This window comes from Lynx rufus, unplaced genomic scaffold, assembly GCF_022079265.1.
Source record: "Lynx rufus isolate CCGP_SWC_20201006 ecotype Redwood Valley unplaced genomic scaffold, mLynRuf1.p SCAF_2, whole genome shotgun sequence".
Taxonomy (NCBI): domain Eukaryota; kingdom Metazoa; phylum Chordata; class Mammalia; order Carnivora; family Felidae; genus Lynx; species Lynx rufus.
The window spans coordinates 7,604,032-7,630,690 of NW_025814834.1; the positions used below are offsets into that span (position 1 = coordinate 7,604,032).

General features: G+C 44.9%; 1 protein-coding gene across 5 annotated transcripts in view; it reads right to left on the reverse strand.

The window, feature by feature from the left end:
* Positions 1–26,659, reverse strand: part of DIS3L2 (DIS3 like 3'-5' exoribonuclease 2) — a 351,293-nt gene that overhangs the window by 88,350 nt on the left and 236,284 nt on the right. For all 5 annotated transcript variants that reach the window (XM_047083241.1, XM_047083242.1, XM_047083240.1 and 2 more), the window contains 2 exons: positions 19,733–19,845; positions 8,337–8,444 (listed from right to left, as the gene is read on the reverse strand). In XM_047083241.1, coding sequence (XP_046939197.1) covers positions 8,337–8,444; positions 19,733–19,845 — 221 coding nt within the window. The remainder of the gene's footprint in view (positions 1–8,336; positions 8,445–19,732; positions 19,846–26,659) is intronic.

Here is a 26,659-nt window from a genome sequence, read left to right on the forward strand (position 1 = left end):
GGACACGGTCTCAGCTTTGCAGGGCCTTAATGCCAAGCAAGAGGGAAGGGCTGGAGGTAGGTGTTCAGGAGATAGCGAGGTCACTGATCTCACATGGTCAAAGTGGATTTCATGGTACCAGAATTGGACCTCACAAAGCACAAAGATGTAGCTGGGTTTGTTTTCCCTTATGACAGCATGAAATCACAAATGTCTAAATCAGAGAACAATGCTCTCACCACCAATATGTGAGAAGTAGGCCAAAAATGGACCCTTCAGCGTCTACCGATCTAAAAATCTGGGCATTGGCTCGGTGGAAGCATATACGACCACAATTTTCTAGTGGCCATTAAAAAACTCTAGTGAGTGTTTTAAGCAAGTTGGAATAGCGTTTCTATAGCCGATCATGCCTGCTCCAGAAAGCACGACATTGTGGTAGACGAAGGAAAAATGCAAAACTTTCTCCACTTGAGCTCCAGGTGAGACTGGCAGTCATGCTGCAGTAGTTGTGGCACGATGCTGGTGGCCCTGCTCTGGCTCCCTCTAAGTCGAAGCCAACGCCCTCGAGAAACCACCACTCCACACAAACCTAGCCGCAGGCTTCGGCCGCTCTCCTCCTCATTCCCTCGGGTTTTTGATGCGGGGCTACCTCCCTCCTCAATGGCCTCCTCTGGTTCCCTGGCCCTCCCACCTGCCTGCTCCATGCACCCGTCCCCCCCATCACCGATTAATTCCTTCCTCGCCAGGGTCTTGAATGAGCCCCATTCCTTGGACAGGAGTCTGGAATCTGACATCTCATTTCATGCATCTTGACTGTGAGTAAGAGACACTCATGCGAAACGACATCCCAGGACAACCAACCAACCAGGCCCACCCACCACGTGGTCTCCTGGTCTGCGTAGGGTATATCCAGTGGCTCTTGTGCCATGACTGTCCCTACTCCAAATCTTTGCACTTCCTATTTGGCTTGGTTTGAAGGAGGCCCAGCATGCCCTCCTGGACCCCGTGCCTACTTCGCACCTGCTCTCCAGCCTTCACATGCCAGAAGGCTTGCTCACTAGACAATGCCTCCAACAGAAACCTTAAAGACCAATGCGCTTTTCAGAGGTTGCCTCTTTCGAGTGCTTCTTTTATGACTCTCATATTTTAGTAGCTCATTAGATCAGGCAGCTTTTTATTTCTTGGGTTTGATGCTGGCAGGCATAATTCAGATTCAAAGTTCTTTTCTGTTGACTCAGGTTAGTTTTCTTCTATGGGCTTTTATTTTCTATTTAAACTTCTGCAAAAATAAGCATTTATAAAAATATAAAACTAATACATGTTTTCAAAAAAACATTAGAAAATACAAAAAAGTAGAAAAAATTACTCATATCCTTAGTACCCAAATACAACCACTGTTGGCATCCTATTTTATTTCCTTCTGGTCTTTTTCCATTCATTTTTTTCCCCCTGTATGTTCCCACCCCCACCAAAATATGATTGCTGGCATACTGTCTTCACAATTCCTTCTTTGTATTTCAGGTAATATTTGTTTCTTGACTCTTTTTTTTTTTTTACTATTTATTTATTTTTGAGAGAGAGAGAAACAGAGTGTGAGGGAGAGAGGGGCACAGACATACACACGTGCACACACACACACACACACACACACACAGATTCTGAAGCATGCTCCAGACTCTGAGTTGTGAGCACAGAGCCTGATGCGGGGCTTGAACTCACGAACCGTGAGATCATGACCTGAGCTGAAGTCGGCCGCCCCACCAACTGAGCCACCCAGTTGCCCTGTTTCTTGACTCTTAAAAAGGAACTGATTATCAGACATTTAGGAGTTGTAAAAACCAAACATAATGTGTGTAACTTGTTTTGCTTCCAGTTCTGACAAATTAGTTGGAGACAATCTGGGAAATGTAATTATGGACTGGGCTGTGGAGGACACCGAGGCATTAGTATTAATCGTAAGGTGTGCTAACAGCATTGTTGTTATATATGAAAATGTCTAAAATTTTTAGTTATGTATCAAAATATGATTGAAATGACATGATGTCTTTGGTTTGTTTTACAATACTTCAGAAAAAAAAAAGGTTGTCAGTAGTCGAATCTGGGAGATAGGGAGGGTGGGTTTATTATGCTATTTTCTTTACTTTCAGGTCTATTTGAAATTTTTCAAAATAAAAATTGAAAAGCTAAAGTATCCATAGTTCAAGCAGACAAAGAGTGCTAAAGGCTTGTGAAAACCAGCAGCCCTCTGTCTCTTTCCTTCCTCTGCCCTTCCCCAGGGGTAACCACTTTCACCAATCTTAGCAGGTTATTTTGGTACTTACTTCTATATTTCTAAGTAGCCTGCCTGATCGCTGCTTCTTGATTTTTCAGTTTTAGGTGTTATTCAAAACTTTTTACTATAGAAGAAGAGAATTTAGTTTTTTTCCCACATGTGCTCCTTTCCCCCAACCAAACCCACAGAACCGCTCCAGGCCCTTGCCCTCCCAATGGTCACATCATCGCTGTCAGAACGAACTATTATGGTTATGTGCATGCTAAGTGTTACTTTTCTTTCTTACACGAATTTTATTTTCACCAGAATTAATAGCTGCTTTGTTTTAATTTGCTTGGTTTTTCTGTAAACCATGTATATTAATCTACCCCAAACTTCCCACCCACTGTCTAAAACAGTGGTTCTTAAAGTATGGTCTGTGGACTCCTGGGGGTGCCTGAGACCCTTGCAGGGACCCAGGAGGTCAGTGCTATTTTCATAACAATAAATCCTAAGGCATTATTTGACTTTTTCCTTGTGTTGACATTTACACTGGGAACAAAAGCACTGACGGCGGAAATTGCTGCTGCCGCTGCCGCTGCCTTGGCATGAATAAGGCAACGGCAACAAATGTATCCAGTGCCAGGATACTCTTGACCACCTCAGTCCCAGGAACAGAAAGTCTAGCTGGCTTAAGAATGTTTGAATGTTTTTCATGACGTGGGTAAGAATGTTCTTGATGACGCAGTAACAGTTATTAGTCTTATTATGGCTCAATCCTGGTAGTCCTTGTTTTCTTCACAGAAAGCTGCATGCTGAATGAAGTATGACGGTTGTCTGGAGGAAAAGCAGTTATGTAATTGAGCTGTAAGCTAAACCGATGGCTTTTTTTTTACGAAACGCCATTTTTACTTGAAGGAACAAATAATACTCAAACTATGGTTATTTGGGGCTTCAAGAAAAACAACTGATATTATTTATTGCCTATGATAAAATTTGAGCTTTCACAAAACCGAGCATTTTGGAAACCTTGTATCCGACACATGGTACATGTTTCCTAATACTTAAAGACTTGTCTAATATCAGCAGTGATATTAACCAATGTGATTTTTTGATATCATAAAAGGAAATATGTTCACATGTAGAAGATCAGCATAAGGAGCCAATATTTTCTAAATGACCTAAACTTTCTGAATGCATGATAAAAAAAAAAAATCACTGCCTAGGTAAAAGGTCCATTTAGAGTATAAGACTGGGGCGCCTCAGTGGCTAAGTCGGTTAAGTGTCCAACTTTGGCTCAGATCATGATCTCCTGGTTTGTGGGTTTGGGTCCCGCGTCGAGCTCTCTGCTATCACAGCGGAGCCTGCTTTGGATCCTCTGTCTCTGTCTCTCTGCCCCTCCCCGCCCTCTCAAAAATAAAATAAAACATTAAAAAAAATAAAATATAAGACAGATTTTAATGTAATCTAGTAAAAAAAAGTTGAAGTGACATTATTGTATCTATTGTATCAGTCTACTAGGGCTGCCATAACAACATACCCCAGTCTGGGCGTTGTTGATAATTGCTTTCTCACAGTTCTAGAGTTTGGGAAGGACAAGATCAAGGTGCCAGCCTATTTGGTTTATGGTGAGAGAGGCTCTCTTCCTGGCTTGAGGATGACCACCTTCTCACTGTGTCCTCACATGGCAGGGAGAAAGCGGGCTCTCTGGTCTCGCTTCTTACAAACACATTAATTCTATCAGATCAGGGCTCCACCCTTATGACCTCATGTAACCTAAATTATCTCCTTACAGGCTCTACCTCCAGACACACACTAGGGCACTGGAGCGTCAACATATGGGTTTCAGTGGTACAGAATTTAGTCCCTAGCAGATACAGTTTCAGATTCTAGAATGGAACTAATTTTTAAGAAACTGTCAAATTCTGGTGTAATGCAGAGATGAATATCCATAATTACCTGAAAAAAACTATTAAAATACCCCTTCTGGGGCACCTGAGTGGCTCAGTCAGTTAAGCGTCCAACTCTTGACTTCAGGTCATGATCTTGAGGTTTGTAAGATTGAGCCTCTGAGCTGGGTGTGGAACCCGCTTAGGATTCTCTCTCTCTCTCTCTCTCTCTCTCTCTCTCTCTCTGCCCCTTTCCTGGGTGCGTTCTCTCTCTCAAAAATAATATACATAAATAAATAAACACACCTTTATTTTCCAACTACATATCTGTTTGAAGCTGGATTTTCTTCACTTACACAATTCAACCAAAATAACTTACCCTAACAGATTGAATATGGAAGCATATATGAGAAGCTGGTTTAATGTCTTCCTTAATACAGTTGTGAAAAAGATTTAGGAAAATATAAAACTCTCCTAATTTTTAGAAAACATAGTTACTTTTCATGGCTTATTATTACTTTAAATAAATATTTAAAATTTCTAGCAGTTCTAATTTTTTTTTTAAATTTTTTTTTTTTCAACGTTTATTTATTTTTGGGACAGAGAGAGACAGAGCATGAACGGGGGAGGGGCAGAGAGAGAGGGAGACACAGAACCGGAAGCAGGCTCCAGGCTCCGAGCCATCAGCCCAGAGCCTGACGCGGGTCTCGAACTCACGGACCACGAGATCGTGACCTGGCTGAAGTCGGACGCTTAACCGACTGCGCCACCCAGGCGCCCCGCAGTTCTAATTTTTAATAGGTAATCCACATGAACATAAACATTTTGAGGTCATTGAAGATTTTTTTAGTGTAACAAGTCCTCAGACCAAAAAATTCTATAAGTGCTGGTCTAAATCATCTCTCAAAAAATTCAGATATATAGATGTTTTAACTATTTCATTTTCTTCAAGACATCTCTCTTAGAGCCTTCTGGCCTGCTACATACAGTCTGTCTGGCTGTCTTCTATACCTTGTAGAGTTGTTGCCCTAGGGACCTTCTTCATCATCATCTACAGAAAATTACGACCTGTAGGTCAAATCCAGCCTGTCATCTGTTTTTAAGTAGAGTTTTACTGGAATATAGCCACGCTCTTTCACTTACATATTGTCTACTTTTGTGCTACAATGGCACAAAGGTAGAGTTGAGTGGTTGTGACAGACACCGAGTGGCCTAAAAACTGAAAAGAAAAAAAAAAGTACTATCCTGTCCTTGACAGAAAAAGTTCCCCAACCTGTGATCTAGGTGATTCTTTCACTGCTTTCCTGGGTTGGTTGATTTGCTCCCTGAATCCTAGGTCTTCCTCCTTCCTGATTTACTCTTTCATTCTGGTGAAGCACATCTTCTGGTAGCTTCCTGAGAAAGGATATATGAAAGGTACATTTTTTTGAGGCCTTGCATATCTGAAAATGTCCTTTCCTTTCCTTTTTTAAATTTTTTAATGCTTATTTATTTTTGAAAGAGAGAGAGACAGAGAGAGAAAATGCGCACTTGAGCCTGAGCGGGGGAGGGGCAGTGAGAGGGAGACAGAGGATCTGAATGAAGCGGGCTCTACGCTGGCAGCAGAGAGTTCGATGTGGGGCTCGAACTCATGAAAGGTGAGATCATGACCTAAGTCAAGGTTGGACTCTCAACTGACTAAGCCACCCAAGTGCCCTGAAAATGTCCTTTCCGATTCACACATTTTATTGATAGCTTAGCTGGGTACAGAATTTTAGCATTAAAATCATAGTCTTTCAGGATTGGAAAGTGTTGTTCCATTGCCATCTAGCTCCTAGGGTTATAACAGAATAGTCTTAAGTTATTCTGAGTTCTGAACGACTGTATGTGACTTTTTTTTTCCTTCTTAGAAGCCAAGAGGATCTTTCCTTTGTCCCTGGTGTTCTGAGATTTTATGATGATATGGTCTAGAGATGATGTGTATCCACCATGGTGCTGGGCTCTGGGTTCTTTCAATCTGGAAAGTCAAATCCTGCAGGAAAGGGGCATTTTGTTGAGTTATTTTGTTGATCATTTCTTCTCCCTTTTTTGATTGTTCTCAATTTCTGGAATATTCATTGAAAAAATACTGGGTATCCTGGACTAGTCCTCTAATTTTCTTATTTGTTCTATCTCTTTCTGGGACAACTCCTCAACTCTATCTGCCAACCAGAATTTTGAGTTGCCTTTATTTCTTCTATCATGTTTTAAATTTCCATGAGCTCTTTCTCCCTGCTCCTGTTTCTTGTTTTAAAGTATCTAGATCTTATAATTTCTTTAAAAAATTCTCTAGAGATATAAATGATAATTTCTTTTCCCTGTACAGTCTGTTTTGTCCTAGTTGCTTTTTTCTGTTTGTTTGCTTTGGTTTTTCTATTTCATGGTAGTGGCTTTAGTTTTAGTTGTCTCTCTCTCTCTTTTAAGTAAGCTGTATGCCCAGAGTGAAGCTTGAACACATGACCCCAAGATATAGAGTCGCACGCTCCACTGACTCAGCCAGCCAGGTGCCCCTTGGATGTCTCTTCATATGTGGAAGTGAAATCCTGAAATGCTGATTTTTAGTGAAATCCTAAAGAGCTCTGCTCGCATTGAAGGAACTTGCTGCCTCTAAGATTCCCTACAGGGAGAGGAGCTGGGCTGTTGGTTGGGGAGTGCCTGAGGCGATGATCCTTAACTCTTCACACTCTGATTCCTCAAGAAAAGTTTCTCATCTCCGGACTCAAGAGTATAAGGCTTGGTGACCAGAATTCTGCATTTAGCTGGAAAAGAAAGCTGGGATTTTTAACATTTAGGAGGCTAGCACTCAATCAACCTCTCCCAAACGACCATTACCATTAAGTGTGTTTGGTGTCCCCCTGTTCAGACATCCTTAACTTCATCCTGTCCAGAGAATAAATTTCTGTTCTTTTTCCAAGTTACGGGAGGGGCAATCTTTCTAAATGAACTGTCCACCAATACGGTTAGTTTCCTCTTCACCCACCTCTCTTCCAGTTTGTGCAGTTACCTGGTGCCATCAATTTCTGAATTTCTTTAGGGTTCGGCTATGCAAAATTGAGTTGTTTCTTGGCCTTCTCGATTGTTGGCTCAGGATTCAGCTTTCTCAGGACTGCTAAGTCAGTGACCACTCATCCATCTGCTTCCCAGTTCCAAAATTTTGTTGCTGTTGTCTGCTCTCCCATTCTCTTTGTCCTTGTGGGTTTATGCCTTTAAAAAAAATCTCTTCGCTGTTGTTTTAGTGAGGTTTTGGGAGGGAATGAAAGTAAATGTGGGTATTTGATTCTCCATCTTTATTTGGAGCCTCTTTGTAATTAAATATCTTCTTTTTACTTCCATTGAATATTACAGCATAAACATTTCCTATGCTCTTACATGGTCCCTGTAACAGCTCTAGTAACTGCATAACATCCCACTGAATCGGTGCTGTATGTTACTTAATCATTACCTTATTTTTGGATGTTTAGGGTTGCTTCTGTCTGTGGGGAGAAGACTAGTTTTTCCTAGAGTTATCTTCCATTTAGCTGTCTCATTTGTCCCCCACCTTTAGGGAGTGCCTGCTGACATTCTTCTCCTTTCTGTGCTTGGTCCGTAGTTTCATCACCTTGGGCCCTGATTATGGCATTGCTCTGTGTCAATTTAATTCACCTTCCAACTATCAGGTCACCTGCACAAAGATGTGGCACTAATCTTTCCAAAATGTCACCTTTCTCATGACCCTTCAGAGGAACCCTAACAACCCAGAATTCATTTGCGACTGTCATTTGAGGGTCCCCACAGGTTGACTCCGTGCCACCTTCCCAAACTCACAACCCTTTCCCCGCAGTGTCCTCCTTCAAACAGGGCCCGTCCTCCTAACTGTAGCTCCTTCTGCCCCTTCTGCCCCTTCTGCCACTGCCGGTCCACATTCAGCTTTACATCTCAGCTTCTGCACTAAGCCTCCCCAGTGACTTTGTTTACACAATTCCTTCTTCCGTTTGATAAAAGATAAGAAAGAAACACCCTATTTCCAATTGCTCACGGTCAGTCTGGCCTTCTAAATGGATTGACAGCTCTTCAGAGGCAGGGGGCTCTCCTCTGTTCTCTATGGCGACTGCCCGTACAGTGCCCTTCTACCACCGTGGGACTCCAGCTCGGCACCAGGCACAAAGTGGGCGATTAACAGGGACTCACTGAATGAACTGCTCCCGCGTGTAAGCTGTTACCTTGCCCTCTGGGGTGAGTGTCCAGATCACAGAGAAGGTCAGCTTGTCTGTCATGGGGTGGAGGCTGCACAGCTCCTCACACAGCAGCCTGGGAAGCATGGGGACAACCTGCAAGCAAAGAACAGGCCCATGAGCACATTGCTCTCTCATCTGCAGGAGTTGACCAGACTTGGGAGCCACCCAGAGGACAGAGTTGTTGTTGTTTTTTAATTTTTAACGTTTATTTGTATTTGAGAGAGAGAGAGAGAGAGAGAGAGAGAGAGAGAGAGAGAAAGGGCAGAGAGAGAGGGAGACACAGAATGGGAAGCAGGCTCCAGGCTCTGAGCAGTCAGCACAGAGCCCGACGCGGGGCTCGAACCCACCAACCGTGAGATCATGACCTGAACTGAAGTCGGTCGCTCAACCTGACTGAGCCACCCAGGTGCCCCTAGAGGACAGAGTTTGATGAAGAGCTTGAGCTTCCAGAGCAAACTGAAGATGGGAGGCAGCACTGTCCCCTGAAGGCCACAGAAAGACCATGCCACCTGGCACATTTGCGAAGAGCCTCCAGAGGAATGGGAATGTGAACTGGAAAGGTGAGAAGAATTGGTAACGGGGAAAAACGATATTACAGCAATGAAAAATAATTACATTTTACTGTATGCTAAAACTGAAACTCTAGAGTCGAGAATGAGTTGGACTTTTTGGATATAATCTTCCAGTTGAACTCTATACTTAAGAACCCAAGGTCTTACACTTAAGTCTTTAATTCAAGTTGTTTTTTTTTAAAGTTTATTTATTTTTGAGAGAGGGAGAGAGACAGAGAATGAATGAATATGAGCATGCACACACGAGCAGGGGAGGGGCAGAGAGAGGGCGAGACAGGGAATCCCAAGCAGACTTCACGCTGTCGGCGCAGAGTCTGATGTGGGGCTCAAATTCACGAACCGTGAGATCATGACCCGAGTTGAAACCGGGAGTTGGATGCTTAACTGAGAGCCACCAGGTGCTCCTAATTCAAGTTAGTTCTTGTGTGCAGTGTAAGATGGGTGTCCAGTGTCATTCTTTGCATGTGGCTGTCAGTTTTCTCAGCACCATGTATTGAAGAGACGGTCTTTTCCCCCTTGTATGTTCTTGGCACCTTTGTCAAAGACTACTTGGCCTCATGTACATGGGTTTATTTCCAAGCTGTCTATTCTGTTCTACTGATCCACGTGTCTGTTTTTATACTAGTACCCTACTGTTTTGATTATTGTAGCTTCGTCACGTAGTTTGAAATGAGAAGTGTGATGCCTGCGGTTTTGTTTTCTGCCTCAAGATAGCTTTAGCTACTCATAGTCCTTTGTGGTCCTATATTAATTTTAGGAGAGATTTTCTATTTTTGTGAAAAATGCTATTGGAATTTTGATAGAGATTACACTGAATCTGTAGGTAACTTTGGGGAGTATGAGCATTTTAACAATATTAATTCTTCCAATCCAAGAACACAGGATGCCTGTCTTTACACTTATTTGTGCCTTTATCAATTTCTTTCATTGACGTCTTACAGTTTTCAGTGTACACAACTTTTACCTCTTGGTTAAATGTATTCCTAAGTATTTTATTGTTTTTCACGCTGTTGTAAGTGGGACTGGTAAATTATCTCACATCTGTTAGGATGGCTATTACCAAAAAGACAAGAAATAACAGAGGGTGGTGAGGATGTGGAGAGAAGAGAACACTCATACATTATTGAGGGGGGATCTAAATTGGTAGAGCCATAACGGAAAACAGTATAGAGGTCCCTCGAAACATTAAAAACAGAGTTACCATTTGATCCAGTAACCCCACTTCTTGGTATATACCCCAAGGAAATGGAATCAGTCCTTTGAAGAGATATCTGTGTTCTCATGCTCACAGCAGCATTATTCACAACCGTAAGACATGGCAACAACCCAAGTGTCTGTTGACAGATGAAGGGATAAAGACAATGTGTACATGCACATAAACTATGGCATATTATTATCCATAAAAAAAGAAGGAACTCCTGCCAGTTGTGACAGCATGAATGAGCCTGGGAGGGCACTATACTCAGGGAAATAAGCCAGACAGGATCTCAAATACCGTATGGTATCACTTACATGGCAGTAGCTGGGGGGAGAAAAATGGGGAGGTATAGATCAAATGGCACGTACTTTCAGTTACGCGATGAGTAAGTTCTGAGGATCTTAAGGTACAGCATGGTGACTACGGTTAATGGCAGGATGCGGTACACTTGAAGTTTGCTGACAGTAAACCTGAAGCATTCTCACCACATGCACACAAGACCTAACTGTGAGAGGCAGTGCATGTATTCCTTAACTTCATCTTGGCAATCGTTTCACACTTTCAAAATACACAGTTGTGTTTATCAATGATTTGCCAATAAATCTGGGAACAATAAAAGAACCCAAGGGCTGAGTGTAAACTCATGACGGGGTTTCACCAAAATAAAATTGCAGAATCGATGCTTTCGTGATTGAAAGTAGTATCGCAGCTGGGGCGCCTGGGTGGCGCAGTCGGTTAAGCGTCCGACTTCAGCCAGGTCACGATCTCGCGGTCCGTGAGTTCGAGCCCCGCGTCGGGCTCTGGGCCGATGGCTCGGAGCCTGGAGCCTGTTTCCGATTCTGTGTCTCCCTCTCTCTCTGCCCCTCCCCCGTTCATGCTCTGTCTCTCTCTGTCCCAAAAATAAATAAACGTTGGAAAAAAAAAAAAAAGTTTAAAAAAAAAAAAAAAAAAAAAAAAAAAGAAAGTAGTATCGCAGCTGACCAGACCACACGTCGGAAGATCAGCAGGGATACTCCAACAAAGTATCACAGGTTTCCTAGGAGAATGCTAGGATCAACTGATCACTCATTTTGCAGTTCTTTAAGCCCAAATGATTTCTTCCCTTTATTGATCTTTCTAGTCCATAATAAACTGATCCAGTGGTATACCTTCTTTAATTAAAAAAAAAAAAATTCTCTTCAACTTACTTTAAAATGATGACTTCACAGCTGTCCCAGAATGCTACTTGTTTTCTCTAAAGTTCCAAAGATGAACACAGTATCTCTACCTGGATCTCGCTCTCTCCTCCCTTTAATCTATTCCTTCTTCCACACCTTTCTTGATTACCATCCACTCCCCTCCCAAACTAAACCAGCCACAGTAGCAGCCCTTTTTCAACACTCCCCGTGGTTTCTTACTCTGTGAAGTGACTGTACCTGTACCCTGTTTCAATACAGTAAATAACCTTTGGTATGGAAATGTAAATTCTAGAACTCATGGCCCACACCAGTAACAAATAATTAATAATTGTATGGCATTACTTGGCATTATTCTGAAGGATGTGGTATTTTTTTAAAACACCTGTGTGAAATCTAATGACCACCCGAAAACTTTTGGTAACAGCTTTTTGTAAGACAATCATTTTTGATGTTTTTTTTTTCCTTGCCGTTGCTTTTATACCATCTGTTCAGATGACACTACATTTTCTTTAACTTATTTAATGAGTGTTAAAATATGATCTACATATTTAACATTGTCTTTCAGGTATCCGGTGTTTTACAAGATAATACATCTTTACCTGCATACACGTAAGGTGCAAAATGGAGAAAGTCTCAAGACCACACTGTCTTGGGACGAGATTGTAAAGATTTCCCATCATTTCAGGTTTTGGATTCTGCTATGGATGGAACTGTCCCCCCACCCCCGCAAATTCCTATGGGGAAGCCCTAGCCCTCAATGTCCCCGCACTGGAGGTAGGGTCTTGAGGAGGTAGTTAAGGTTAAATGAAGTCACAGGGTGGGGCTCTGATCCGATAGAGAGAGGTAACTCTCCTCTCCCTGCCCTGCAGAGACACAGAAAAAAGGCCCTGTGAGGACACAGCCATCTACAAGCCAGGAAGAGTCCTCACTATGAACCGAACTGGCTGGTACTCCCCAGAACTGTGAAAACATAAATGTCTGTTGTTTAAGCCACCTAGTCTATAGTATGTTTTATGACAGCCCAAGCTAAGATAGACTAAATCAAATTTGTTGGGTGTGAATTCTGGGATTCTTCTCTGCCCTGCATTATCTGATAATTATACCAATTGTATTTCGGTAGTAGGCTGCTCTCCCGGCATGCTCGTAGCCCAGGGCTTAATACCTCTTTACATATAGTAGTGTTTCTTTCAAGTGTTCAAGGCACTATCTTATTTTGAATCACAAAGCTGAGCACCTGCGAACATAATGCAATTCCTGACTTTGTGTTTGTCAAAAGAAAAGTCACTACAATTAAATACAATGTGGTATCCTGGAGTGAACCCAAAAGAAGACATTGGTGGAAAAGCTGGTAAAATCCAAATAAAGTATGGAGTTTAGTTAATAGTAATTTCCCAGTACCAGCTTGTTAGTTATGACAAACGTCCTAGGGTAATATAAGATGTTAACACTGGGGGAACTGGGAAGTGGGACCTCTTTGTACTGTCTTCGCAACTTTTCTGTTAAGGCTAAAATGAGTCTAAAATAAAAGCTTATTAAGAAAAAGCCACTGCTTTCTTGAGTTGATCTCATAAGTCTTACACATTTAAATATGAAAGAAATTTAAGCTAATGAAATACAACCTGATCTGTTCTTATATGTTAGAGTTTAAGGTTATGTTTTATTTGCAGAAAAGGCCTTTACCTCACACACACACACACCCACACACACACAAGCCTAAAGATCAGTAAACAGCAGAGTAAAGTCCATACTCACCAGGAGCACAGCGCAGTTAAAAGAGTAACGAATTTGAGGCCCCACAGACTTGAAGTCTAATCCTGGGCCCACCACCTCCTGTACACCCTGGGCAAACTAGTGGAATTCTGAGCCTTGGCTTTCTTACTGGCAAAACAATACTTAAGATGCTCAATAGAAGTCCGCTCACCGGCCATCCCGCGGCCCACCAGGTCCTTCGGTCACCCGGCGAGGCCTTCCCCTTCAGCAGGGCCACTCACCGCACACCCTTCACCTGCCAGGCCTGCTCACCGTTCTAGGTCTTGCCAAGATTGTTCTCTCTGGGACATCTTTCTGGATGTTTTACATCTGGCCAACTTTTGCACATCCTCACAGATTCGGCTCATCATCATCCCTCAAAGGCATATCCAGATTCCCCCAGGGGAGGATGTATGGTGTTTCGTATACTTCCCGTCCCCCCTCCCTGCAGCTCTTTCGAAAAGGATCTGAGGCCGTCCTAAGCAGCCACTTATTCCACTCTCCCAGCTCTCTTGTGACACTTTTGTAGCTCTTCACACATCCTAGTTACTTCTTTCCATGCCTCTCCTTCCCACCGCACCCTGGAATCTTCAGGAAGGAGCACCAGCTCTTGTGCCCGTCTATCTCGTACCTGACACACAGCGGGCACCTTGTCTGCAAATGACTGACTTCTGCCCAGGGAATGAATCACTTATTCTTTCCGTGTTTACTGTTTATTGCATCACGTTAAACATTTTATGAAATCCATGGTGGACTTCTATTTAAACAACCTGACACAAGAATTTCATAGACAGCTAGCATTTTAAGTAGAAGACAAACTGTTTTGACTGCTCTCTCCTAGACACTACTGGCACACTCAGTGGCCGCCCAGGTTATAAACACTGCTTCGTATCTTTTTTTCTTATACAGAGGACAACATTTTCATATTCAAATGCCAAAGAACCTAAGTGCTCATGAAGAAGCTAAACTTGAAAATGTTTTCAGGTAGTGTAATTATCTTTAGTTTTTAAAGGGCATTCCTCTTAATAAACTTTCACCAGATCGTGGGGCAGAATTCAGACGGTATTCAGAGAGAAGTCTTTATGCCCATGTAGTTTTGCAAATATGGTTATTTCTCTTTCAAAGAAGAGAAGGGATGAAGGGATGAAGAAGATATTACAATCACATCCGTGGTTTGGCACGTCGTGGCCTCTCATAAAAAGGGGGCACTGGCCCCGATTTCTGCTGGGGGCACTGGCAATGCGCTCCATGACCCCATGACACACGCGTCAGGTGCACACAGCACAGCAGGGATCCCCGTGGGAGGAGGGCCAGAGACACAGGCAGCCGCTCTCAATGAGCTGCTTCCTCGAATACAAGTCCTGCTGTTTCAGGGGGGCCCCACCTGGACCAGAGTCTGTGGTCTACACATGCTCGTCGGCTCTGTGACATCTGGACACAGCGCCTGGACAACCTCCCAGACAGGGGTGGTGAGTGCAGGACACATCGAACAAGAGGAAAAGAGAAGAAAGGTCCCTCCGGGGGGTGAGAAACTGCTGGCTGTCACAGCATCACGCAACCACTTATGCATCAGGGGGATGCTGTTGCTATGACTATGTTTCCTATTTCTGTTAAGAGCAGCAGCACCCTGCTACCAGTTAAACACGCAAGCAAACAACAACAAAACCACACACACACACACACACACACACACACACACACACACACACCCCTCCCACAGAACACCATTGGGTGTTATCTTGTGATTTCTCCACTCTCCTCTGCCTGCTACAACCAATCAGTTCCCAGAATCTGTAGGTTTGTACATCTAAATCTCTCTCAAATGAGTCTTCTCTCCTCTCCGTCTTCCATTGTTCAAGTGTGGCCACACTCATCTCTCTTGGATTATATTTGAATAGTCTTCTAAACCGGCAGCAGAGTTGTGGAGTGGAAATTATTCTGGGTAAGGTTTCCTTATTATTCTCCATACTTCTGCATCTCCTTACTCTACTCTACCCAATGATAATCTGCAAACCCATTTACAGTAGGACACATGGCCTTTACCTTTCCAATAGCTGATGAATTGAATTTGACAGTTTGATTTTTTTGCCTGTCCTGCTAATGAGGGAGGGTCCAAACACCTGCAATGGGGCGGAGACGTGTCCAGTAAAGCCTGAACCCTCCGTCTCTGTGTTCAGTGGCCAAGGGTCAACGGTGGCCAAAAGCTCTCAATGAGAAGCTGGCAGAGGGCCTCTATCTCCGAGGAGAAATCAGAGACATCAAGGGGAAGCCAACTTCCCGGGTACCCAGTCCCACCCCTTGCTGTGTGATATGGATTCTTGGATGGGAGGGGAAGCAGCCAGGGGCTCCTTGCTCAGGATGTCCATTTTAGCACCAGGCCGAAGACACCTATTGCTCTAGTTCTCCTGGAGTCCAGCTGGACACCAGCATGTTGGTAAACTCTCCTAAAATTCTATGAGCAAAACTCCCCGCCTGCTTTGGGGTGGTTACTCAAAGCCTCAAGGGGCCACAGCTGAGGGAAAGGGCTCTGGTCCTGATAACAATTTTCCTCCCTCTGGCCTCACTGTTCTTCAACCACATGGTTGCCAAGGTGACTTTCTCCCTGAAACGAAGGAGACCATGTCCCTTCCCTACTTGCCCTCAAGATGAAGTCCACACTCCTCCGCTTGCCACTCCAGGCCTCTCTTCGTAACTTCAGCTTTTGGATCCTGCAATTTCTACTCCAGAAATTCCAAACTGCTTTGTTCCTCGTTGAGCCACTGCCTGGAATGCCCTCTCTACCCACGTGTCTACCTCGAAATTTTTGACTTCAAATTTGAAACGCTGCTCAAAACTCAATTTTGTCGTGAGGCGTCTTGGCTCTTTTGGAAGCTCCTCTCCTACCACCAGCCCGGGCAGGTACGACTTCTCTGTCCTCCCTAGTGCTCCCCACCTCCCAGACTACTTCCGTAACTGCAGGGGGCCCGGTGTACTGTAAGTGCTCGTTACGTGCCCACCTCCTCCGACTTCCCCAAGGCAGGACCAGCATCTCCCTCATCTTTACACACCTGCCACCTGGCACACAGCGGGGCCTCAACAAATACGAACTGGATGAAGATCGACAGCCCTTCAGGCATTGGAGAAGGAAAGGGACTTAAAGGGTTCTAAGTCTCCGTAAGCATGCTTCGGGCCAGCATTAACGTTGAATCAGCGCAGAGTTTAAAAGCTGTCATGGAAAAAAAGGGACATGGTGACAGGACACTGACTTTCTAAGCATTCTGGACTAGGGCTTGGGAGACTTGAGAGAAACTGATCATTTGGGTAAATACGCCATTGCCCAAGGCAGCTGGGTGGGGGTACCATCCAGACTATAAAATCTTATGTTAGCCTCAGAGAGCAGAAACATCTGCTAAAGCCACAGCGGGCAGGCTGGCCAAGTTCAGCAACGGGTTAGCCAGGACAGCCCTGTGACCAACGGAAAGGGCCACAGAGGGGAAGAATCAATCATCCGTGCAAAGAGGAACAGGAGGGACCAGCAGCGGCAGGGGGGCTACTGAAGCTCAAGGGAGCCAGATGTCAGTGACCCAGCCGGGAAGGGGCAAGCGGGGGTGGGGGGGTCTCCTGCCCCTTCCACCCCGGGTCTCCGCTGGCTCCCAAACTCCCTCACACCCTCGAGAGCCCATTGGCTGCCGGAGCCTGGGAACTTAGGGAGTTTTTCTCCTCTTCTCTGAGGACTTCAAGGTTTTAGCAGGAAGGTACAGCTGGCCCCGCACTCACACACTGCAACAACCTAAAGGGAATTGATATCTGCCGGCCAACATCTCTGTTGAAAGAGTTTCCTTTTTCATATCAACACTTCCACGAACTCCGAATCTGATCAACTCTGCCGCACAGTTTGACATTAACAAAACATCAACACTCTGACAACCTGCTGGGGTCAGAGAGGAACATCTTAAAACTCTTTGGACTCCACGTTAAGACAGGCTTCCAGTCCCAATCTTTGATCTCTATTATAAAGCAGCACCAATAAAATAGCGTAGAGATTTATGGGCAAGCTTTCATTTGAGCTGTTTCACACCTAAAATAACACGACTGCTCCGGCCAACGGGCAGACAATTCAGGTTTAGGTTTCAACTGTTTAGGGTTTCTTTTACTTTTAAAACTTAATTCACTTATTTTTAAAAATCACCTTACATTTTACAATTTCATTGTAATTCCCGCTCAGGGAAGACAGCCAGGAGACATTTACTGGGTAGATGTCACGTCCTTCTGAGGAGGACAGGCCTAAAGTTAGATGGTTGGTCCCCTAATGGGCAGATACCTGATTTTTGTCAAAAAGAAAGAGTGTGTCTTTTCATGGGACTTAAATGGACAGTATTCCAATTGATCTGTTCTCCTGAGTATGCCCTATTGGTAATGAGAGTAACCAAATACTTAACACTGTGAATAAAATCCCAACAAAAAGGATTTCATTTTAAAGACAGTAAAATGGTATTTGGACCCAATATCTGTTTTACTGTATATTCCTAATCTATGGAATAATTCCCCAAATCAAGCTTGACCTGTAATTCTGATGTCAGTTACTCATAAGCCAGTAGCCCTGAATGAAAAGAAATCAGTGCCACATTCCCTATAGATGGGAAATCGCCCGGCCCCCTCCCCCAACGTCCACCCTCCTTCCCCCATCTGATGAAGTTGGGAGAAATTCTGCCAAATGAGAAAGCAGAGAATCTGGAGGAAGAGGAAAGCAGCTCATCCAGCTTTTAAGAAGACCTTTATAGGCAAAGTAAAGTGAAAACAGTAGAAAAGTTCCTGGACACAGTCCTTCAAGAAACAAAAATGAGTAGGAAGAAAGGTCAGAGTCGTGGTTCAAAGGAATCAGAATGCACAGCTGCTGTCCAAGGTTGTGGGCAGGCGCCGCTCGCTCCCGCCAAGCTGGGGGCTGCTCAGGGGCACACCGGCCCTTCCTCCACTCAGCTCCCCACTTTGAGAGCTCAACAGCAGAGCCACAACACTGCAGTCCCAAAGACAAATTCTAGAACTGTGACAATCACAAAACCAAAGTAAAGAGAATAGGAAAGGAAATGTGCTTAGTTATTTAACCCAATTTTATTTTTCCATTTTTGGTTTTGGAAACATAATTCCTGGTTATAAAAGGAGAATGCAACAGCTAGATAAGAGAAAGCCACCTGCTTGGACAAAGAACTTCTAACTGTGGCTAGAATTCCTAAATATGTGAATCTGAAGAACAGAGTTAAACTTGTCTACGTGGAGAGAACAATTCACATCATTCACTTTATGTGGTCTTCAAAGTCTAAGCGGTTGCTACTTCTGTTTCTCTTCCCATCATAACATTATAGTTTGTAGATACAAGGGGTTCTGGAGTCTTATCTCCCTTTCCCTAAGAGGCCTTGGGCCGGATTTGGCCAACTGCACTTTTAGGTGGGAGGTATGGATGGGATGTCTCCAACCTGAGGTTACATTAAGTGTAAACAATGTACAAATATCAGAGCTGTGTTCTCAGGAGGGCCAAGCTGTGAGCGAGGGACCTGGCTTTTGATGTTGTTCCTTTGTTTGAGTAGGCCGGATACCTATAGAAGGAGCCAGAGTGGAGAGAAAGTCATCCCCACAAAAGCTTCAAAATGAAAACACTTTTATTTAGGTACGATACACACACACATACGCACAAGTGCACAAGTCAGAAAACGTAAGTGTGCATTTTCACGAACTGAAAGCTCACGTAATCAGCACCCAGATCAGGAATCATTAGCTGTCCCCCCCCCCCCCCCCCGCTACTCGGGCCCTCTTTTCTCAAGTGTAACCACTATTCTGACTTGTGTTCACTCTGCCCGTCTTTGAACTTTATACACACGGACTCACATGCTGCATACTCTTGTGCCTGGTTTCGTTCACCAGGCTTCTCTGTGGTTGTCAATCTAGAGTCCTACCGTGCGACTATACCAAAATTTACTTGTTCGCTCTAGAGTTGATGGGTGCTGAATAGTTCCTGGGTTTTTGTTTGTTTGTTTGTTTTTTGGTGGTATCACACTGTTATTTTAATTTACGTTTCCCTAATAACATATGATGAGGAGCATCTTCTCATATGCTTATTTGTCATCCGTATATCTTCTTCGATGAAATGTTTTTCCATCTCTGAGACTCCAGATTATCTTGTCAAGGGCAGGTCAGGGGATGAAACTTTCTCAAAAGGCGTTTGCATTCCTTTCTCCTGCTCTAGTGTGACAATGCCATAGACATTACCGAAATGAACGAATGTGGCTGGGTTAAAAAAAAAAAAAACTTCATAAAAACTGTGGCTCATATGGGCTGAGTGTGCACAGCCCTGCTCTGGAACAAGAGTTTGAAGGCAGTTCCTTTTCCTCATTTCTTTCCGAACACGGGCACCTGTCTGAGTCACTTGGGAGGCAGGGCTGCTCTGAAACTTCAGATGCGCCCCCGTGTCCTGCCCTGGTATCTCTTCAGTTTGGTTCTTTTTGAATATAGAATGAAAACCTGCAACCACAGAGGGGAAGCACTTTTCCAAAGAAAACCTTTTCTTAAGACCTCACTGGATGTGAGAAAAGATGTTCAGACAAGATTGCTGTTCCTCATTTTTTTTTTTTTTTTAAGAAAAGAGAAACAAACAAAGGACGCAGACTAAATAGAACGTTTTTTTAATCCAAGAAACTGGAGACCGGTGCTTACCTTCTGAACCAAGTAGACACTCGTGGCTCTCTCAGCAGCTACTTTATCCAGAGGGGATTCCTCAGGAACAAAGTAACTGACGTCAGCAATGTGAACTCCCACTTCGAAGTTGCCTGTAAATGCAGAAGAAGGCTGATCAGTGTGGTAGGGAAGGCGACAGCCATCCCTCCCAGGAATCCTTCCCAAGAACGCATGGAATTCTCTGAGGCCACGCGACTTGAGGTGCAGGCCCCTGTTTCCAGTCCTGCTGGGCAATCCGCTGCCCCCTGTGCTTTGCATGGTTACTTTCCTCACTGTTTAGTGAGATGGTGAGATTTTTATCCCCAGGAAGCAACATTAACCATCTTCACGAGATGCTTCCCATTTCTAAAGGCCTCTTGTCTTTGTAAACATCAGCAGACTTGCAAAAGAAGACTCATTTTGGATGGTGAACAAACCCTTTCAGGCGACTGGAAGTGAGAGAATCCCCGAACTCTGGAGACTCTGCCTCTGACTTCTCTGCTCTTCCTGCTCATTCTGACCACAGCCTTTATGTGGAGATCTACACCTGGCCTTCCTGCCTCGATACTGCCTCTTCTCACCTAGCCCTGCACACCGCTGCCTAGAATCTTCTCAGCCATGGACCTGGTGATGCCACTCTTTAGCCTGTAAGCCATGTCTTCACTTAGTCTCACCCCAACCTGCCATGCCAGGCCTTCCAGCTTCCCCCTCCACATCTCTATTATGCGGCTGTCCTGGGACACCTCTTTCCATTCCCAGAATATACCCTACCTCATCCCACTGAGATGTCTGCTTGGCTCATGTTTTTTCTTATGTTTGGGATCATCTCAATAGGATCTGCCTATCAAAACCCTTCTTACCTTCTAAGGATCAACTGAAAGAGAATCCCAGAACAAGAAGAGATTCTCTGCCCTCTGTTTCTTCTACCTGTTTCTTCTACCTGTCAAAGCACCTGATCCATAGGTGAAGATGATGACCATGCTCTTTCCTTCAGGGCACTCATCTTTTTTTTTTTTTTTTTTTTTTTTAATTTTTTTTTCAACGTTTATTTATTTTTGGGACAGAGAGAGACAGAGCATGAACGGGGGAGGGGCAGAGAGAGAAGGAGACACAGAATCGGAAACAGGCTCCAGGCTCCGAGCCATCAGCCCAGAGCCTGACGCGGGGCTCGAACTCACAGACCGCGAGATCGTGACCTGGCTGAAGTCGGACGCTTAACCGACTGCGCCACCCAGGCGCCCCGGCACTCATCTTGCCAGATACCACAGCGCATCTTTATTGGCTTACATATTTACTGCCTTCCTCTCTCCCTATAGCGTAAGCTCCAGCAAGGCAGAACCTTCTGTGTAAAGTTCACTGGCGTAGGGGCAATACCTAGAAGGATGCCTGACAAACCATAGGCATTCAATAAATACTTGTTGAGTGAACGAATCAATAACTGACTTATTTGCCTATAGTCTTTTCCCTTCTGGTGAAAGACCTACTTTCTTCCCCTTTCAGAATTGCCCTTTCCCTTCCTGGTAGAGCTGGTTTTCAGCAGGCCCTGCCTTCCCTAACAGTTCTGCCAGAGAGATGGTCGGATGGCGTAGGCTGGTGGGATTACAGCTAAAGTGGGGTTGAGGGAATGGTTAGGTTGTAAATTTAAGGTTTACTCTTGAACATCCTGTAAAGCATCTCTCACATGTAGCATATGTGATTACACACACACACACACACACACACGTATGCATATGAAAGTGGGCAGCATGGACAGAATACAAAAGAAGCGTACACATGTAAAGTAAGCGTGTAGTATGACGAGCGCATCATGGGCAGACAGAAGCACACTGATGATATCAACACAAAGATGAATTTGCATTAATTAATGAGAGAGAGAGGGAGGGCGAGATGGGGGGAGGGGCAAAGGGAGAGAGAGACTCTTAAACAGGCTATACGTTCAGCGCAGAGCCTGACGTGGGGCTCCGTCTCATGAACCATGAGAACCTTACCTGAGCTGAAATCAAGAGTTTGGACGCTCAACTGACTGAGCCACCCAGGAGCCCCTAATTTGATTAAATTTAAATATATGCATGATGTCATTCTACTGTATCCTATCCTTGTTCATAGTAACTTCAGGAGAAAGGATCTCTCTCTGGGACCCCCGAAACCAAGGAACATTGTAAGTCTGGAGCTGCCAAGGAAACATCTTTGCCACACAATCATGCCAATATAGAAAATAATAGGTCTAGGAAAAAAAAGGGAGAATCATTATGACCTCATTTGAACTCCAGGATCCAGCTGAACTTGAAACTAGCCTACTTATGCACTTGGCAGTTCATGAATCAATCAGTTCCCTTTCAGTTATGACTCACAGGAAGAGTCCTGACTGATACCCAAGTTGACTCAGAAGAGCTTCCGAATACATCACTACCTGCTCCTCTGGCTGCCTAGACAATCAGTCCGAAAGTATCACACATTTTATCTGCACATTCTGGAGCTACTTATTATCCTCTTATTCCTTCCTCGCTGGAGGAGACCATTCTTCCTGTAGTTTTTTAAAACGGAAAATCGTTCAAGCATGGGGTGGTTGAAATAAGGGGTTCAGGGGAAGAACAGAATTTAAGGTTCCCCATTCCTCATCTGCCTCGCACTCAGGGACCACCCTCCTACAGGGCGTTTGTTGGGTCTTTCCGCCCATGCCTGTAGCATTAATACATGAGGGAAAACCTAAGTCCGTCTAAGAGATCCCGGCTGCTGTGGGATAATATAATAGACCTACTTCCCACAGAGGAGAGGGCTGTCTGGAAAGAGAAACCAGTGTGGCTCAGAGTTCAGCGGCCTCACTCTGAGAGCCACGCAGCTGTGCTGTTGGGTCACTGGGAGCAGGGACACCTGCCCTGTGATGATCGAGGAACTCAACCCTAAGAGAATGTGGCCAAGAGTCTCAGACAGCTCAGTTTCCAACTTTGATATTACAAGTATCTAAAACCAACACTTGGGGAAGGTAAAATAAAGTGTCTTCTTTTGAAGTCAGAATTATAATATATTGGCCTAACAGGTAAATATTGACTAAAGGAAAAGAGAGGATTATTACATCATGATATAAGCCATAATTTTAAATTCGGTCTGTGTGTTGTTACTACACATGAACTTTCTGTCCTTAGTCAAAATTGACAAACTGACAAAGAGTTCATTACAGGAGATAAAACATGAAGGAGGCCAATCAAAACATATTTCAGAGGCTTAAATTTCACTCAGAATTCCCAGCAGAGCTTCTAAGACCAGCAAAGAGAAGCTCTCTTATTTTCTCCTTTGGACCTTTTTTGTGGAAACCCTAAGTAAATATTTTATTACATATATTTACATAATGTGAACTTGCAGAACTTTTGAGGTAGCGGCACTGCAGTTTTTATTCCATGAAAGAGAAAATATAAATCCAGAACATTCTGGATCATATGCTGCCAAACCATTTAGGATCAATTTGATGTTTTTTTAAGGAATACTGTCTTCCATAAAAAAGTATTCATCTTTTTAATAAAATTTTTTAATTGTTTTTTTAATGTTTATTTATTTTTGAGAGAGAGAGAGAGACAGAGAGTGAGCGGGGGAGGAACAGAGAGAGAGGGAGACACAGAATCCGAAGCAGGCTCCAGGCTCCGAGCTGTCCGCACAGAGCCCGACGCGGGGCTCGAACGCACGAACCGTGATATCATGACCTGAGTCAAGGTTGGACGCTCAACTGACTGAGCCACCCAGGCGCCCTCCATATAAAAGTATTCTTTAAAATATGTTTTTACATCAAAAGTTTTCATCTAGTGGGGCTAAGGGAAGCCCTGATGGTTTTCAAGAGCTGGGGAAGCAGGTGGAGGCAAAGTCCCCAAGGCCGGCCATGCTGGACTGGCTTTGCTCAGTGGTGCCTCAAGATTAACATGAATACATTTGGAATGAAGCAGAGAGGACATCACAAGTGCTTCATCCAATTAAAACATAAATAGAACCTTGTCTTAAAAGGTTAAGACAAGGGCTTAAAAACCACCTTGTCTAAGCCAGCCTCCCAGCCAGTTCAGTCACTTTCCAACAGCATCCCTGCTCAGTGGCCCCTGACATGTCCTCGAGGGTTGGGGGAGCTCACGTCTTGAAGCCACTTGCTCTGTCTCTGAGGAGTTCTTGTCATGGGAAAGTGCTTCCTCACAAGGATCCACGACACACAGAAATGAAGCCTCTGGTTTACTCTGGCTCCGGGCATCCATGAGAGGTGATTCCTCTGTTTAAGGGGCTCGTGGTCTCTTGGGGTTGGCAGATACGACAATGTGGTGACAGTGTATTACCAGCACTATGACAGAGGAAGGTTACACACCCTTCTTTCTATCTGGGGGCGAGTGGAGCTGAAGTCAGCTGTCGCTTCAGTGAGAACATGTGCAAGTGCTCCGAAGTCAGTAACGGCTGTATGAACACATACTGACAATGACAATCATAAAAATGATAATAAGGAGAGGCGCCTGGATGGCTCTGTCGGTTAAGTGCCCAACTTCAGCTCAGGTCATGATCTCGTGGTCCGTGAGTTCAAGCCCCGCGCTGGGCTCTGTGCTGGCTGCTTGGAGCCCAGAGCCTGGAGCCTGCTTCGGATTCTCTGTCTCTTTCTCTCTCTGCCTCTCTCCCACTCACTCTCCGTCTCTCTCTGTCCCTCAAAAATGAATAAATGTTAAAATTTTTTTTAAAGAAATGATAATAAGGACAGTAGTAGTGACCGTTTCATGTCTGCTTTGTGCCCAAGGGCTCCACATACACTGACCTAACTTTGACACAGGCACATAAACTGTATTTCACGGATGAATCATCTGAGCCTCAAAGAGGCTCCAAGTCATTTGTCCAAGATTATCTGCCTAGTAATAACCCCTGCATTCAAAACCAGGTTCAGAGACTTTGCTCTTTTGATCACCCCCAGCCCCCTAAACTCCAAGACAAGACAATACATCCCAACTTTTCATCTCAATGGGGCCACAGCTCAAAATCTCTCCCCATCTCTAGGCAGGTTCAATAGAAGCCATTCTTGGCCATGGACCCAGAAGGCCTGCTGGGGACTCTCCTCAGCCTTGCCCCCAGCCAATTTCTGTCCCTGCAGTCTCTTGGTTCCCACCGCCACTCCCCTTCGCCACCTGCAGCAGAGCCAGCTGTAAAACAACTACAAAGTCATCGAGTTCAGTTCTATTTAACTGTGAGTCCTTAAGGTCCAGCTATTCCTTTCTAAGCTTCTAGCTTCTAGTGGGTCTTCCTTGGCTGGCAGCAGAGGCACTATCCTCAGTACCTGAAAGGGCTGTGTCTATTATGGGCGGGGACGGATCAGGCTACCCCCGTGAGATGTGAGAGCAGGGCCTTCCAGACCTGGGTCACTTGAATTCACTTTTACCCACTGCTAAGACCAAACAGCGGTGACAGAGGCCCCTCTTGACCCAGAGGCTCTTCTTGACACTTGTTTTGATCCAGAATGTCAGGCAACAACACTGCCATGTGTACCTCAGCAGCAAAAGAGTAACTGCTTTTGTCTGGGTCGCTAATGGCGTTTGTGCTGCTAAATACAAAACTTTTTAGGCCTGACTTGGCCTGACCTCACAGGGCGTCAGAGACCTAGTGATGTCTCCTTCCTTGACCCCCGCTCCCTTGGCTCTGGGTGTGAGCCTAACAGAGCAACTGCTCCTTCTCAGGATCCTCTTCCTCTCCTGTCCCTTACACGTTGGCACGCCTTCGAGCTTTGCCCTGGGTTGCCTTCTCTGTCCATTCTACTTTCTCCCTAATGTCTCAGCCATTCCCAGGAGTTCAAGCCTCATCTCTGTGCTCTGGTCTCCTTATTCTGTGCCCCCAGCCTCGATTTCTCTGAGCTCCAGACTGACATGCCACTTAGCTGTCCCACAGGCACCTCACACTCACACCTCTGAAAGTCACTATGTCTCTTCCCGTGCTCTCCATCCCACGAAGTGGGATCACCTCCCCTAAACTAAAAGCGGCACCATCATTTCCTAAACCTAAAAGAAACTACGCCTTACTCAGCCCGTGTCAATCAATCACTCTGAACTCTCTCCCCTAAGTCGGCTGCTCTCTCTTCTTCCCACCGTCCCCACTGTGGCCAGGGCCACCATTTTTCCTTCGAAGGAAGATCTAACAACCCCCTTGTTGCTCTCCCTGACATTTGTCAGACCTACTTTCCGCGCTGAAGATAACACTCTTTCCAAAATGCAAACCTCCCTGTCACCCTGTGTCTCTTCCTGACGATTCCTACTCGTCCCACAGCCTAGTGCATAAAGCCTACTCCCTGATGACCTAGGCCAGGTTCACTTCCTCTCCTGTGTCCTTCTACAGCACGACACTCCCCATGCACCACCCCCCCACCCCCACCAGCCCCACTTTCACCACTTACTGAAAGTCGGTCATGAGATATCTCCCCCACCCTCTGTCATCGGCACGAAGGGCAGGGAGAGGGCCAAGCACAGAGTCAGTGTCTGATGTCTACTGAACGAATCAGGAAATGACAAAAACATAGGGCAGATTCATTGCCCATCCGGGTTGAAAGGGGCTGTAAATGCTGCCTGGTCTGACTGTGCAGAGTCCTCCCCACACCAGGTCCTCCCAGAGTGAGAGCAACCTATGCCTGCACACCTCAGGTGACTTAGAAATCACTACTTCTCAGCATAGTTCACTCCATCCTCGGACGGCAACGCCAATCAAAATCATCGCCCCCTTTAGAGCCAAAACATGTCTTTCTACAGCTTCTACTTTTTGGCTCAGTTCCACCCCATGGGGCTGCCCAGAACAAGCCCAACTCTTAGAGGACAGCAACGTGACTGAGAGAAATGAGTGCAGTGGGAGATCTCTTCCAGCAGGGCTGGGCTCCGCTTTTGGGTTGGCACTGGCTTTGAAATAGTCAGATAGCACGGGGCCCCCTGGATCTTCTCT